Genomic DNA, 13,825 nt, shown 5'->3' with positions numbered 1-13,825 from the left:
AGGCTAGTTGCATGCTAATAATTATTATGCTGCAATAAAGTGCCAGGTGATCATATTGCATCTTGACGTCATAGAGTCTATACATGTAGTTCTTTAGGATTCCATCACTTTAATTAACTTGCTCAGCAATATAATATATAGGTCCCATTGATTCGTTTTGGAAATTACTGTAATGCGACACTACTGTCGTACCTTCCCTTACGGCCGGACACGCTTAATCCTACACAGCTTAATCATAATTGCGATAAAATCACAATAATACATTAAATAATATTATAATTGTAATAAAAAGAGTTTTTAATTGATTGACACATCAGGTATGGAAATAATTTTCTGTTCATACAAGCGATCCAACATGATCCTCCACATCACGTCGCTTAGTCACATGACCTCCACCAGACGTCATATGACCAGGATAATGAGTGCCACGCCCCCTTTTATGTTGATGCTGCTGCATTGGCATCCCATTGGACGCACTTCTCATCTGAAATGTGTGTGTAGCTGACGCTAAGTGCCGAGGGTAAGAGGTCAAAGGTGAATCTGAGGGTACTTGAGCACTTCTGGTTACTCGTAACGGGGGATTATGTAAGTGTCCATGAGTGGGGCAGTTGGGGGCGTGTTTTTGGGGTGGTACTTCCGGACGACCTTTCGGCACATGATGCTGATAGCATTGTTGACCTCCCATGACCTTTGCACTCTGACGATCACCCGAGCTCCCGCTACTCGCACTGCTGTTACGTAGCCGTCCCCTGTTTCCTTGACGATTGCCGAACTGAACCTGTCTGTGTTCAACAGGAAGTGTGTCCTTGTTAAGCATATTCATAGCCCACCTCCTGTTACCAGAGGGACTAATATCGCCCTGTTGCTTCACCTTATAAGGAGTGCCACCAAGCCCTTGTTTCTTCCTTCGTTCAAGCGTGCTACTATCGTAAATCGAATCGTCCGAATTAGATCTCTTCATTTGAGGGGGGCGCTCTGCCCCGCCCCTTTGCCGTGTACTACCAATAGTAGCTCTCTTCTGTTGAGCATCTGGCTGATAAGCAGCTAGCATTGGTTGCATGTGTGAACGGACTGCCGCCGAGCCGGGGGCATCGTCGCTACTCGGCTGACTGAGGGAATTAATGGAGCTCTTGTAGCCGCGCTTACTTGGATAGGAGCTAAGGCTGTCTGTGTCGGGTTGACTACCGTACTCGTATTGTAGATAGCGAGACGGTATGGTACCGTGTTTATTGGTGGACGTCGCTCGAATTTGACCGACTGTTTTCGTAGGACGAGACTGAGAACTCGACTGCTTGCTAGGATGCTTAAAAGGGGGCGTGGTCTGGAACGGTTGTTGTCGTAAATCACCAGTGAACTCTTTGACCTCTATTTTCGGACCGAGTGTTGCTTTGACCATCGGAGGTGCTGAAATTTGATTGGACGATTGCTCATTAGGTTTAGAGAGTTTGGCTTGATTTGACGGCTGTAGATCATGTGACTTGGACGCTGCATTTTGATTGGACGACGGGTATTGATTGGTTGGCTTTGTCGTATTTGTCAAGGGATGAGAAACTTGTTTCGAGGTTTGAGCTTCATCGGCGATTGTTTGAAAAAGTTCACTAAACTCGCCAACGTAGCCGATGCTCTTTCTTTGCCATGGTTGAAGATGATCCTTTTTACGGAATCGTTTTCCCTTGGAAGGAGGCATCTGCGGAGGAGGGGCGGGGTCACTGGTCTGTGAGAGTGAGATGTGTGGGGTGAGGGTGGTCTGGTCATCACTGGACGAGCGGATGTGGCTACCTGAGAGGGGTATTATGGATCAATGTTTGTGTGATAGAACAAAATTAATTATTAGACGTAAACTTTGTCACCCAAAGGTGTTTGTACAACACAGCTGCACTGCTAGAAGCAACATTGTCTGTAATGCACTTTTCAAACACATGCCTCGAGGCATTTAGTAACCGCGGTGCTTGAACAATTGTATCAATGCATAGTGATCAATCTACGTATGTACATAATAATTATCTATACTTAATTATATGCGTGCGCTATAAGTATACAGTTCTTAAATTTATTGACTGCCCGTAATAAATATACTTAGTTTGGATAATCTATTCATCAAAGAGCTTCCATCAATTCTAATTAACCGAACGATTGTGTAGATAGCCTTGCGCATAATAGATAGCCTTGCGCATAATAATAAAAACTATACAGTTTATACGAACTATATGTACATGCATGTGTAAGAGTCCCTACATGTACGTACACTGCTCACCTGATCCCTCTGAGCTTGGTATTGATTTTTGACTCCCGGACAAACTGCCCACTCCCTGCATCACACGTTGTATACTCTGTTTCTGTCTCGTCTTCTCGTTATCCATTTTCGCTCTTTGTTGCCATTTCCACAACTCTTCCATCTGCTTCTTTCGCTGCTCTCGTTTCTGGAGAGCCAATATTCGTTCCGTTTCCAGCTCCTTTGCAATTTCTTTCTCCATTTTATATCTCTCCTCCATGAAATTGGCTTGTAATTTCATCTGATGGCGTTTTTCAATTGTAGACACCTCGATATGGCGAAGGTGGTCGCGCTGTATACGCAACTGTGCTTCAAACTCTTTCAACTTAGCATTCAAAGGCGAATGAAGTGCTTTCTTTTTCTTGAATATAGTTTCGGCTCGTTTCAGACACTCCACCCTATGGGCGTGGTTTGGTATCACAGCTTGAATATTTTCCAGGAGGGCCTCTCGATCAGGTTTTGTCGCCGAGTAATAGTAGGGTACTAGTGGCGTGCGATGTGATTGGACGGTTGCGAACTGCATGAGTACCCCCAGTGTCTGTTCAAGTTTGGTGCAGGTATCGACGGCTTCAGTGACTCTAAGCCCCTCCCCTTGTATGTATCTGTGGAGGGGGGGCGGGGCAACATGTTAGCCAGATGCAGACATGACATATATGCATGCATGTACATACGATGTTCATAGAGGCAGTTTTGTATATACGTACTTAGAGAGCATTACAATCTCAAGCTCCAGGAAATTATTGTACTGATAGGGGTTGCCCTTTCTACAGTAGAAAGGTTTGTACTTATGAACAGTTTTATGAGCCAATCTTTCTGTAAGTTATCCACTGCAGACATAACATTAATTTCATTTTGCACCAGTATACGTACATATACATGCACTGCAGCGACAAAGTACATAAATTATAGCTCACTTTTCCTCTTTGATAACTGTCTGCAGTTCTGACTCCATCACTCGTTTTATTTTGGCCTCCAGGGGGGCATAGTGAGCTGTGTGGGGTAGAGTTTATATACAGTGAGCTGTGGAGGTAGAGTTTATATAATTATTGTAGTGAGCTTATACATTGACTGACTACCCATCTCGAGTCTACTTTAATAAGCGAGATGCTAAAACCACACGTGCATGTTACCAAGTCATTATTTTTGGTTCAGATGTGTTTCCTCAGCTTTAATAATGTACGTACTTTGCATTTCGTTAACTGCTTTAGTAACTGTGGAAACAGCGTGTAACAGAGAGTCCACCTCTTGTTCCTCAACACCACAGCGACGATCCACCACATCCACTCTCATATCCTCTACTGCCGTCTCCAGGAGCCTGTGAGGGTGTGAGGGTGTGTGAGGGGTGTGATGAGTGTGAGAGGTGTGAGTTGAGCATGTCACTAATTTGAAAGAGCTCCTTCTAAGCTTTACTTAAAGAGCAAACTGTAGTACTCTCAAAATGCATGGGACCTAGCGTTAAATGAAGCATCTTTAATGGCCTTTTTTGTTGTCTCTTTTGTGCATAAGATTAAGGTGGTGTATACGTATAATATTCTACTCGTCCTACAGTACAGAAGCAATGACTGTTTTATTGGTCAGACCTAGGCGATACTTAGTGGCGGCCCATGGAGTTAGGGTTGGGAATGGTGTGCATGTTCTTGCAGTTGCTCGCTCATGTAGCTATAGCTATAATTATACACACTTACTTCAATTCTCCGAGTGTTTCATTCGAGAGCTTCTGATAACTCTCTTCCTCGCTATATAACTCGATCCTCTCTCTTCTAAACTCCTCCCCACCACTACCGACTCCACCCACTTTTGAGAACGCCCTCAGGGCTGCTGTGATCTGATTGGACGTCTGGTTCATTGTCAGTGAGAACTCGCTCATCTTGGTGACATGGTCGCTACGTAACTTTTTAAATTCGGACTTCATGCTTGAAATCCGGTTTTGTAGGAAACGTGTTTTCTCTGATACTTTCTTGGTGTCCACGGTTGGTTCAGAGTACACTAGAGGTCAAAGATTAAAGGTGAGGGGGCACAATTACATCGAACTACTGTACACATTGAGAACTGTTATAGTACCTAATACGGCGTTTTCATAAGTACGCACACGTAGCATGTGATGATAGAAGTGCAATTAAGGCGTAAAAATTTTCTTTAAACGATAGTAGCAATCGCTTTTCTACAAAATACATTTAAAATGCACCATCGTTAATGAGCGCTTTGCTATTCTCACTGTCTAGCTGCTCTAGAACCTCATTGAGGTTGTACTACGAGCATTATCAATATGCATTGAGTGCCGTCCTTACCTCCGGAGGTGCTGCTGGTGAGGGAGAGTGGGGAGGTGAGGGAGTGGGTCTTGTGGACAGGGAGATTATCCGGTACCCTCGTCAAATCCTCGACATCCTTACTACGACCCGCCTTCCATAGACCATTACTGTATATATGTGGGTGTGGGAGTGTGTGGGTGTGGGTGGCCGGGCGTGAGTGTGTGTGTGCGTGTGTGAGGGTGGGTGTGAGTGTATGAGTGTGTGGGTGGGTAGGTGGGTGTGAGGAATTACTGAGTATTAAGTCAGCATCAGCTAGCAGTGTGACAACTTGTATTTGTACTGTATTTAGCTAACCATTTGCGTCCTTGTCCAGTGGTGGGTGTGGCTTCTTTGTCGTCCGCACTGCTGTGGCTTCCACTCCCCACACCGCTAGTGTGCACGTGAGGCTGGGACCCTTGTGATGAGTTCTGTGTGTTGGCCGCCGATAGATCGAGGGGTGTGTTGATGTCCGAGTCTGCCGGTGGGGAGGGGGTGTGGTTTAGGGTGTGGCCTGGCTCTAGCAACAGTAGTGTGCAGTGATCCAACACCATACTGCATGTGAAAATCACAAAATTAATTTAAATACCGTCATGCTCCAACAAAAATGCAAACGTCACAAATAAAAATCATGTGCACATATTTCTCTGCTAATGGACATAGCAAACAACTGTAGAGTTTGAGTTGATCATTGTATGCTGCATGCACCAGAGACACTGCTTCAGGGCTTCAAAAATAAATTGTCATGCAACAAAAGGAGACTACTAGCTATAATTATTATAACTGTACAAACAGACAATCAGAAGTATTGTGCAACACCATGCACAACTGCCAGTCAATAAACCAGTAAGACTACAGAGCAGACGGAAGGACTTAAAGGTTCAAATACCGCACTGCACAGTGTTGCTATAGGACTGACGGATTGACTTAAAGGTTCACAACTACACTGCACAGTGTTGCTATAGGACAGACGGATTGACTTAAAGGTTCACAACTACACTGCACAGTGTTGCTATAGGACAGACGGATTGACTAAAAGGTTCAAATACCGCACTGCACAGTGTTGCTATAGGACAGACGGATTGACTTAAAGGTTCACAACTACACTACACAGTGTTGCTATAGGACAGACGGATTGACTTAAAGGTTCACAACTACACTGCACAGTGTTGCTATAGGACAGACGGATTGACTTAAAGGTTCACAACTACACTGCACAGTGTTGCTATAGGACAGACGAAAGGACTTAAAGGTTCAAATACCGCACTGCACAGTGTTGCTACAGGACAGACGGATTGACTAAAAGGTTCAAATATCACACTGCACAGTATTGCTATAGGACAGACGGATTGACTAAAAGGTTCAAATATCACACTGCACAGCGTTGGTATAGGACAGACGGATTGACTAAAAGGTTCAAATATCAAGCACAGATGAAATATTATATACTCCCTCTGCAACTTGCTGAATGGGACATTTGGAAATCACAAAAATATAAAAGGGACGTGATACATCATCAACTTTACAAGACACCGAGGATATCAGAATGGAAACAACACTCTACATCTTGCTAACGATCGCTCTGGTATCCAGGCCAACCATTTGCACCCCTGCACCCGAAGAGACTAACTCGGACGAGGGTCGAGAGCAGACTCAAATTGATCAGCTGTATCAAATCTACAAAGCTACTCAAAACAACATCATTCAGCTCAACACCGAGGTCAGCCTCATCAACGATCAGCTAGCAGAGTTGAGGGAGAAATCAGCTTCCAAGTCAAAAGTTGATGATGAGCTATCACATTTGTCTTCAACAGTCAAAAGCAATTTCCGACAACTACTAACCGATTTTCAGCACTTGGAAAACGAGGTTGTGCTAAATAATTCTAGAAAGATTGACGGAGTATACAGCGAGGTGAATGCAGTTACTGACAGACTTCAGTCTTCAGTGAGTTCTCTAAACACAGCAAATGGGGCAACCACGACTCAATTGAACAGCCTGCAGTCTTCAGTGAGCTCTCTAAACGCAGCCAATGGAGCAACCACGACTCAGTTGAACAGCCTTCAGACTTCAGTGAACTCTCTGACCACTCGAGTTAACTCTCCAGTGAACCTCTACCAGAACTGCATCCAGGAGACAGGAAGCTGCACTAACTATGAACGTGGTTCTGTGTACTGGACCTACTGTATAACACCAACCCTACCAGTGAACAAATCCGTAAGTTGTTAACTTTAATTTCTATATCTCTCTATGTCATAATTATACAGGGATACTACACACTGAGCATGGCGTGTAAGTATGGCCCAATACCACTCAAGTTGGATACTAGCACTCTTCGTCAAAGAGATGGGTCAAATGTGGAATGTCTCTGTGTGACTACACATATTGATTCATCAACAGGATCACATTTATCATACAACTTCTCTCAATTTACCTGCACACTAGTCATCACGAGGTGCCCCATCTCACAGAACATTGTTTGAACAGTTATGAGACTATTCATTTACAAACGCTAGCAGCTTAATCAGTTATGGGTCAGTGAGTACTAGACCAAAGTAGTCATTATCATTCACGTTACTAGACCTAATTTAGTAGTCCCTTATACTATAGTACTGTTACGTTAGTTGCCATCACCATTATCATGTTCAGCTCAATAGTATTGATTCAGTACTAAGTTATTTTATTCTTCAAACTTGGCAGTCAATATCAATACTTGTTTCCTCCGCCTCTGCTTGCTGCCGTCTTATGACGCCACTAAATATGCATGGCTACTGCGAGCGGCAAAGGGTCACCGCCTCCTTTACCCGCAAGCCAGAGGAGGTTGGTCACGAAGCCAAAAATAGAGCACAAAGGGGGGGCTCTAGCCCCGTCAGCCCCCCCCTCTGCCTACGCCACTGCATGACTGTACAAGTCACGTTCAATGATAGTTCGATCATATATAGCTTCTATTCCAGGCCCTGTTTTTCTCCTTCCTTACGGCCTGGAATCGAGACTAGATCACATACACTGTACTTCACACACACACACACACTCTCTCTCTCAACAATTTTTAGTTGGCTACCAGCCTATAGGGAACAAATTGCTAGTTGGCTACCAGCCTATAAGGGAATAGTAACAGTTGGTTTCCTCACCCAATTCCTTCTAGTTTCTTCCACTCCCGTGAACTTCGCTCTCTCACAAATATTAATGAGTCTGGGTTCTTGAGGAGGTCGTCCCCGAGGTCAAACAGATTACGATATAAGCTCTTTACGGTTGAGAGTGTGATGGGTGATGGCATGGGACAGTGACGTACCGACTTGCCATAGCGAAGGAAGAGACATTCTGTGTGTATGTGTGAGGGGAAGTGTGTGAGTTTGTGTGTGTGAGGAGTGTGAAGTGGGTGAGTGGGATGAGTGAGTTGTGTGTGTGTGTGTGTGTGTGTGTGTGTGTGGGGAGGGATAACTTCACTATAAAGCAATCAATACCATTCTATAGCTCTATAGACAAGGCCTATATCACCACAAGGTATGCTCAGATCAAGGTTTTGTGGCTGACCAAAGTCTGTGCCAATTTTGACAAAAGTACACGCTGACACAATACCATGGCCTGTGTAGTGTGTAGTGTATGCAGTCGAGTCTATAGCCTGTCAATCGCAATAGCAGATAATGAACACGGTATGTAGGTAACACAGTGCATTCACAAATCCACATGTGTGCGTGGCTTTATACACAACATTCCATTGTTTTGTGGCCCCACCCACACAAGACGAGGGGGAGTAACAATATTCATACATAGCTCTAGAAACAACAAACAGACCACCTCTTAATAATATTCACGTCTCTAATCCCCTCAAGTGCAAATAATGAATTCTTAAATTAATTCTCGACATAATTAAATTAACTTACAGAGAGAGCTTCTAAGAAGCACTATTAATACATCCAATAATAAAAGATAATTATGTTGAATGTACATAAGCTGTATCATGCATGATAGAATCTCAGGAATGCTGTTAACGAGGTGGACTAGCTTGACCTCGTGGAGACAGTTTGGTGGGTGCAGTAATTCACCATCCTCCCACACACACACTAAACAGAGTTACACAGCTAGTGAATATTATGAATGTGTTCAACAAATTACTGGAATTCCACACAGGCCAACATTCAAACATTTTTTACCGGAACTTTGCCGGCATTGTACATGTACATGTACACAGTGTCAAGGTAAGAATCTTAAGATCACATGCAGCATTTGATTATTTAATTGTCACTGTTGATACAGCTTTGAAAGTGCTGCATTGCAGAACATTATTAGGGTCATCTTTTTGTAATGCTGATCATTCTAATCAACCACCGAGTGACTGTCGGTAACTGTATAGCACAAATTGACTTCCCTTGGAAGCTATAGCTACTGTTAGCTAGATCGAGACATGGAATTAACCAACCAAATACAAGCACATTACATGTATATATTTGCAGAGCTGCTATTATGAATATGGGTATGTGGTGATGTCGGTATAATTATTTGTCATTTTTTTAAGGAGACAAAATGATTGTATTGTCACGAGGGACTTCACTCTCGCTATAACAAGCTAATCAAGGGCTGTGTTGAATTAAACAAACACCAACTATAATAGTGTGTTATGGCTGGCTATACGTGCAGTCAAGTCTATGCTCCACACTTATAGAGACTATCTTATGTAAGAAGGTCGTAATGAACAATCCCATTCAATCTCGCTACAACAAGCTACGTAACTAAGGGCTGTGTTGTTATGGCTGTCATATCAGTCCTCAATCTTACAGGAGGTGAACATGAACAACCCTCACCCTATAGCCTAGGGCATGCATTTACACAAAAATAACCATAATTATCATTATAGGCCTAGTTTAAATACAAGAGGCAAATGTGTGTTGAATTGATGCAATAAATTGGGCACATTATATATATCCCTGAACACTATAAAGGAGGTCAAAACAGAAAAGACAAGACAAGGTTGGTGGCTATTCTCCCCAAAGGTAGCCACACAATGTTACGCTTCCCACCAACTCACCATTAAAGGAGCTGGCGATGGTCCGCTCCTCGGCTCTGTACGAGGGCAGCTCAGACGCACTCGTGGTTTTGAAGATACCGTTGCTATCCTCGAATTCCATTGGTCGATCAAACATATCCACATCGTGTCCGTTAGTCTATAAGAGAGAATAATTTGTGATTAGAAAAAACATTGAATTCAGAACAGCATTCAAAAATGAGGACAAAGAGACTCTAGCCACCCTCCACAATAATTATTATGGGCACAAATTTATTATAATATGCTCCACACCTCGCACACTTCCACGCCCACCCCCCAACACACTCTCCACACATGCCCACTCTACCTACACACCATCACCTCCTCGTCTCCGTTGGTCATCTTCTCCAAACTCGAAGCTTGCTCGGGATACTTAGTCCGCAACAACTCAAAAAACTTTTCTCTCTCCTGAACCAAGCTACTCCTGTCGGCCTTGGGGACACTGGCCACATCCACTTCCAGTTCAGACACACCCGCTTTTGGTGAGGGTTGTTTTACGGTCCCGATACTGTTCCGCTTCTGTGGTTTGCTGGGTTCAACGGTTTTAGCCGCTTCAATTTGTTTGGCAGTTTCTTCCGGATTGTGAACCGTTTTCCGGCGGTTTTGTTGTTTCTTGCGTCTGAATCGGAACTCCGGCATTGTGCTGTATGTGTGTGTGTGTAGTGTGTGTGAGCGTATGTGTATGTGTGGTGAGGTGTGAGCGGGATGTGTGCAGTGTGTGTGGGCGGGTGCGTTACAACAGTTTGGCACAATGAGATTGCATCATTACCCAGCACCTGTCTACAATACCATTTTCTTAAGTACCGTAACGGAATGTGTTTCACATGTGCAATCGTTGCTACTACATTAGCAAAAGCAGTACAGCAATATGTTATTCAATGCATGGGAATCTTGTCATTATAATTATATTTTAACTGGCAATTGACACATAATTAATTTTCTCATACCACGAGTACCACCGAAGCACAGAACAAGTGTTTTGTTCTAGAAGGTATGTTCATTCACAAATTCTTTGATCCTACGTCCTACGTACGTTACAGTTATATTCATCTATATCTGACTCCAAACTTTCCATTCAACCTTAAAAAGCTCGTCTTTACGTTTTAATTTTAAACACCCTTACAGCACTGGGTGGTCGGAAAATTAGTCGGGAAAAGTGGAGATAAAAGGGTGAATATCGAATAACTATTATTTTACTATCACAAATATTGCATTGTAATCAATAACACAGCTGTATGAGTAACTTTATCACGCCTTGGGCCCAAAACAGTGGAGTAGTGTTTCTAGCTAGGGGAGTGCATGGTGCCTATTACTGATAATTAAGACTCGTGCAGACAATACACAAGACAGGCTTACACAGCTATAGTGTGTATAACAATTTTGCATGAATCCTGTCTCTACGTATGTGGTGTCCCTATAAGCAGGCCACCCTCTATAATAGGTTTCCTGTTTGGACCTGTGTTAGCATGTCACCCTCTATAATACAGCCAGGTTAATGGGCTCCATATATAGCATGTGTTTAGACCTGTGTTAGCAGGCCACCCTCTATAATACAGCCACTGTTGGTCTGCCCAAGGGTCATCACTATAAACAAGTTTCACTGTACATACTACCGTATAATGTTTGGTCTAAACTGAAAAGGACATTTGTTGAACTTTGGCAAGCACCATAGCATGATATTGATTATTAAAGGTATGTACCAGACTACATGTTCTCATGCTTAACCGGTTTGTTGTGCTAGTGGGAATAACGACGGAGACAACACAGATACACGGCTCTATAGGTGTTACCCACGCACACATCACACACTGTTAGGGTTAGTTAGGCACTAGGTCAAACATCACACACACCTACGTTACCTAACCAGCTGGAGAAATTATAAACTTGCAGATTAATCACAACAAAACCACACGGGTGGTTTCTAGCTACTATGATCGACACTACCAACATTACACTGATACACGTACTCCGGCGTACTGAGGTAATCGCTAATTGGAATTCATTACCAGAAAATAACTGCTAAAACGAGGGAATTCGGGCACTAAATTTCGAGTGTTAATTACCACAGATACGATATTATTTGTCAATATACGAATAATTATGGATAGAGAATACACGTTGGGGGAGAGGCCATAGAGTACCAGACTCGGAGATTACATACCTCACACTCACACTAAGAAGATCACAGGACAATATCTATAGTGCCCAATCATATCACATTACGTAGTGTTTTTGTTTAGGGTATGAAATTACCAATGGTACAAACACAGCACATGTAATTAGACAGTATTATACAAAATGTACACCTTAATTTAATTGAGCTTAATTTTCTCCGAAAGAATAGCATTGACTGCTCCAAAGTAACTGCTCCAAAGTATTCAAAAGGATGCCATTATTGTTTATCTAATAACTGGAACACTTACATAACCAAAACATTGAAAATCAGTTTACTATAGGGGCTAAGCTTGTATAAGGAAAATGTGCTATGTACAAGAGACAAAAGACCTGAGGCTACGTATATAATTAATTAGCAAGAGACAAAAGACCTGAGGCTATAAACTTATGGTGTTGTGTATACGTGTGCTTAGAGAGGCTATTGCAAACAAAGGAACAGACAATTACTATACAGTGCTGCATGGAGTGAGAGAAAGGTTGATATCTGCCTGCATGTACAATGGCATCAAAGCAAGCAGTATTCATTAAATAGTTGTGTTTTGCACGGAAAGTGCGAGCATAATTTTATATAGTACGAACAACCTGACATATTTACTGGACACACACATACACATGCCTAGTCTGTGATCATGGCTAGTGTGTGAGGTCAGAGAATGTGTTCTAGCATTCCAGTGGTGAGACTGAGTCAGTGGGTGGTGTGTGGGGGGGATCTCGTTACGCGCTGGTAACAAACACATGGTATGCACTAAAGTATAATATCCACAAATGTAGTTATAGTGTGTGTGTGTGGATAGTCAACTGTGTGCAGTGGATCCTCTAAACACACGCACGCACACACACACACACACACACACACACACACACACACACACACACACACACACACACACACACACACACACACACACACACACACACACACACACACACACACACACACACACACACACACACACACACACACACACACACACACACACACACACACACACACACACACACACACACACACACACACACACACACACACACACACACACACACACACACACAGAAAATGAGATTAATGGTGATGAGTAAATTTCTATCGAGATTTGACTAAGTTCATAGATTTTCTAAGAGGTGATCCATGGAGTCTATATTTAGTGGTCACACTGTGGCTACATACGTAAGCATCATTCAACAATTGCCCATACACGTAGCTACGTGAAGCAGCTTGTCCATAGCTGTAACGTGTTATGCTAAGCTGGTATGTAGAAAATATTAATCATGTGAAATATGCGCTTAACATAAACAAGGGCAAGGCTTGGGGGAGTGTATATACAGACACAGTCAGTGTATGCATGTGCATAGAGATTGGACAGTTTATTGGATGGTTTTATGCTCAAACCATATACCACAACTAAAGCAAGCTGACCACAATGCATAATACAGTGGCTGTCAGTGTATGCATGTGTACGTAGAGATTGGACAGTTTATAGATAATTTTGTGGTTTTCTGCTCAAACCACAACTAAAGCAAGCTGACCACAATGCACAATACAGTGGCTGTCAATGTTGTATCGATGTGGAAAGTGGGCGTACCACACAATACCACACAATAATGGAATTGGCTGGCTGGCCAGGTTGTCACTGGCTCAACCATTAATCCCTATAGCTAATATAACAGGGAGTATATACTATAGCATTGCTTATAGGTAGCTAGCTATGAGAGTTTATAGCTTGTAGCAATACAAGCTAAAATACACGCTAAAAACAACTGTGTGTACCAGCCTCAGTCTAGATCTATACTAAATGTACACGTGCATTTAATTCACATTTAAGCAACTTACCCTGCTCTAGCTCTGTGACACTTCCAGTGATAGCGAACCACGACTTGTAAGGGACCTCTGATACTATGCTATACTGTATTAAAATGGAGAAACACACAATCATGATCGTGGGAGTGGTAAAAGCAATATCTGCAGGATGATAACTTGCAATGCCCCACCCACCTTTTGCAATAATTTGTGGCGCATGCGCATTATCCCAAATCAATAAAACAAAAATCTG

The 13,825-nt window shown here is 42.8% G+C and overlaps 2 protein-coding genes across 4 annotated transcripts; one reads left to right on the top strand and one right to left on the bottom strand.

Moving 5' to 3' along the window:
- Positions 1-225: 225 nt before the first annotated feature.
- LOC135347806 (uncharacterized) lies at positions 226-13,739 on the bottom strand. 2 transcript variants are annotated; one of them, XM_064545870.1, is made up of 11 exons: positions 13,606-13,739; positions 9,915-10,242; positions 9,582-9,717; positions 7,687-7,876; positions 4,876-5,112; positions 4,561-4,688; positions 3,958-4,258; positions 3,457-3,587; positions 3,187-3,262; positions 2,255-2,874; positions 226-1,779 (listed from the first exon to the last, which is right to left on the bottom strand). In XM_064545870.1, the coding sequence occupies exons 2-11, from the start codon at positions 10,236-10,238 to the stop codon at positions 338-340; spliced, it is 3,585 nt and encodes a 1,194-aa protein (XP_064401940.1). In that variant the 5' UTR covers positions 10,239-10,242; positions 13,606-13,739; the 3' UTR covers positions 226-337. The 2 variants fall into 2 exon arrangements, with proteins under 2 accessions (XP_064401940.1, XP_064401941.1); XM_064545871.1 differs by having other exon boundaries at positions 9,921-10,242.
- Positions 6,063-7,251, top strand: LOC135347957 (uncharacterized). Of its 2 annotated transcripts, XR_010398563.1 has the most exons (3): positions 6,063-6,772; positions 6,823-7,107; positions 7,140-7,251. XR_010398563.1 is itself a non-coding variant. In XM_064546115.1 (2 exons), the coding sequence occupies exons 1-2, from the start codon at positions 6,104-6,106 to the stop codon at positions 7,036-7,038; spliced, it is 885 nt and encodes a 294-aa protein (XP_064402185.1). In that variant the 5' UTR covers positions 6,063-6,103; the 3' UTR covers positions 7,039-7,251. The 2 variants fall into 2 exon arrangements, 1 of the variants encoding a protein (XP_064402185.1); XM_064546115.1 differs by having other exon boundaries at positions 6,823-7,251.
- Positions 13,740-13,825: the final 86 nt, after the last annotated feature.

This window comes from Halichondria panicea, chromosome 14 (assembly GCF_963675165.1).
Source record: "Halichondria panicea chromosome 14, odHalPani1.1, whole genome shotgun sequence".
Classification (NCBI taxonomy): domain Eukaryota; kingdom Metazoa; phylum Porifera; class Demospongiae; order Suberitida; family Halichondriidae; genus Halichondria; species Halichondria panicea.
Note: the sequence above shows the minus strand (reverse complement) of the source record. Positions and strands in the feature narration are given on the sequence as shown.

Coding starts and splice junctions, on each gene's coding strand:
- LOC135347957 (XM_064546115.1), top strand. CDS start 6,104: ATGGAAACAACACTCTACATCTTGCTAACGATCGCTCTGGTATCCAGG. Junction 6,773..6,822: donor CCCTACCAGTGAACAAATCC/GTAAGTTGTTAA, acceptor ATAATTATACAG/GGATACTACACACTGAGCAT.
- LOC135347806 (XM_064545870.1), bottom strand. CDS start 10,238: ATGCCGGAGTTCCGATTCAGACGCAAGAAACAACAAAACCGCCGGAAA. Junction 4,259..4,560: donor CACCAGCAGCACCTCCGGAG/GTAAGGACGGCA, acceptor TTTGACCTCTAG/TGTACTCTGAACCAACCGTG. Junction 2,875..3,186: donor ACAGTTATCAAAGAGGAAAA/GTGAGCTATAAT, acceptor CCCCCTCCACAG/ATACATACAAGGGGAGGGGC.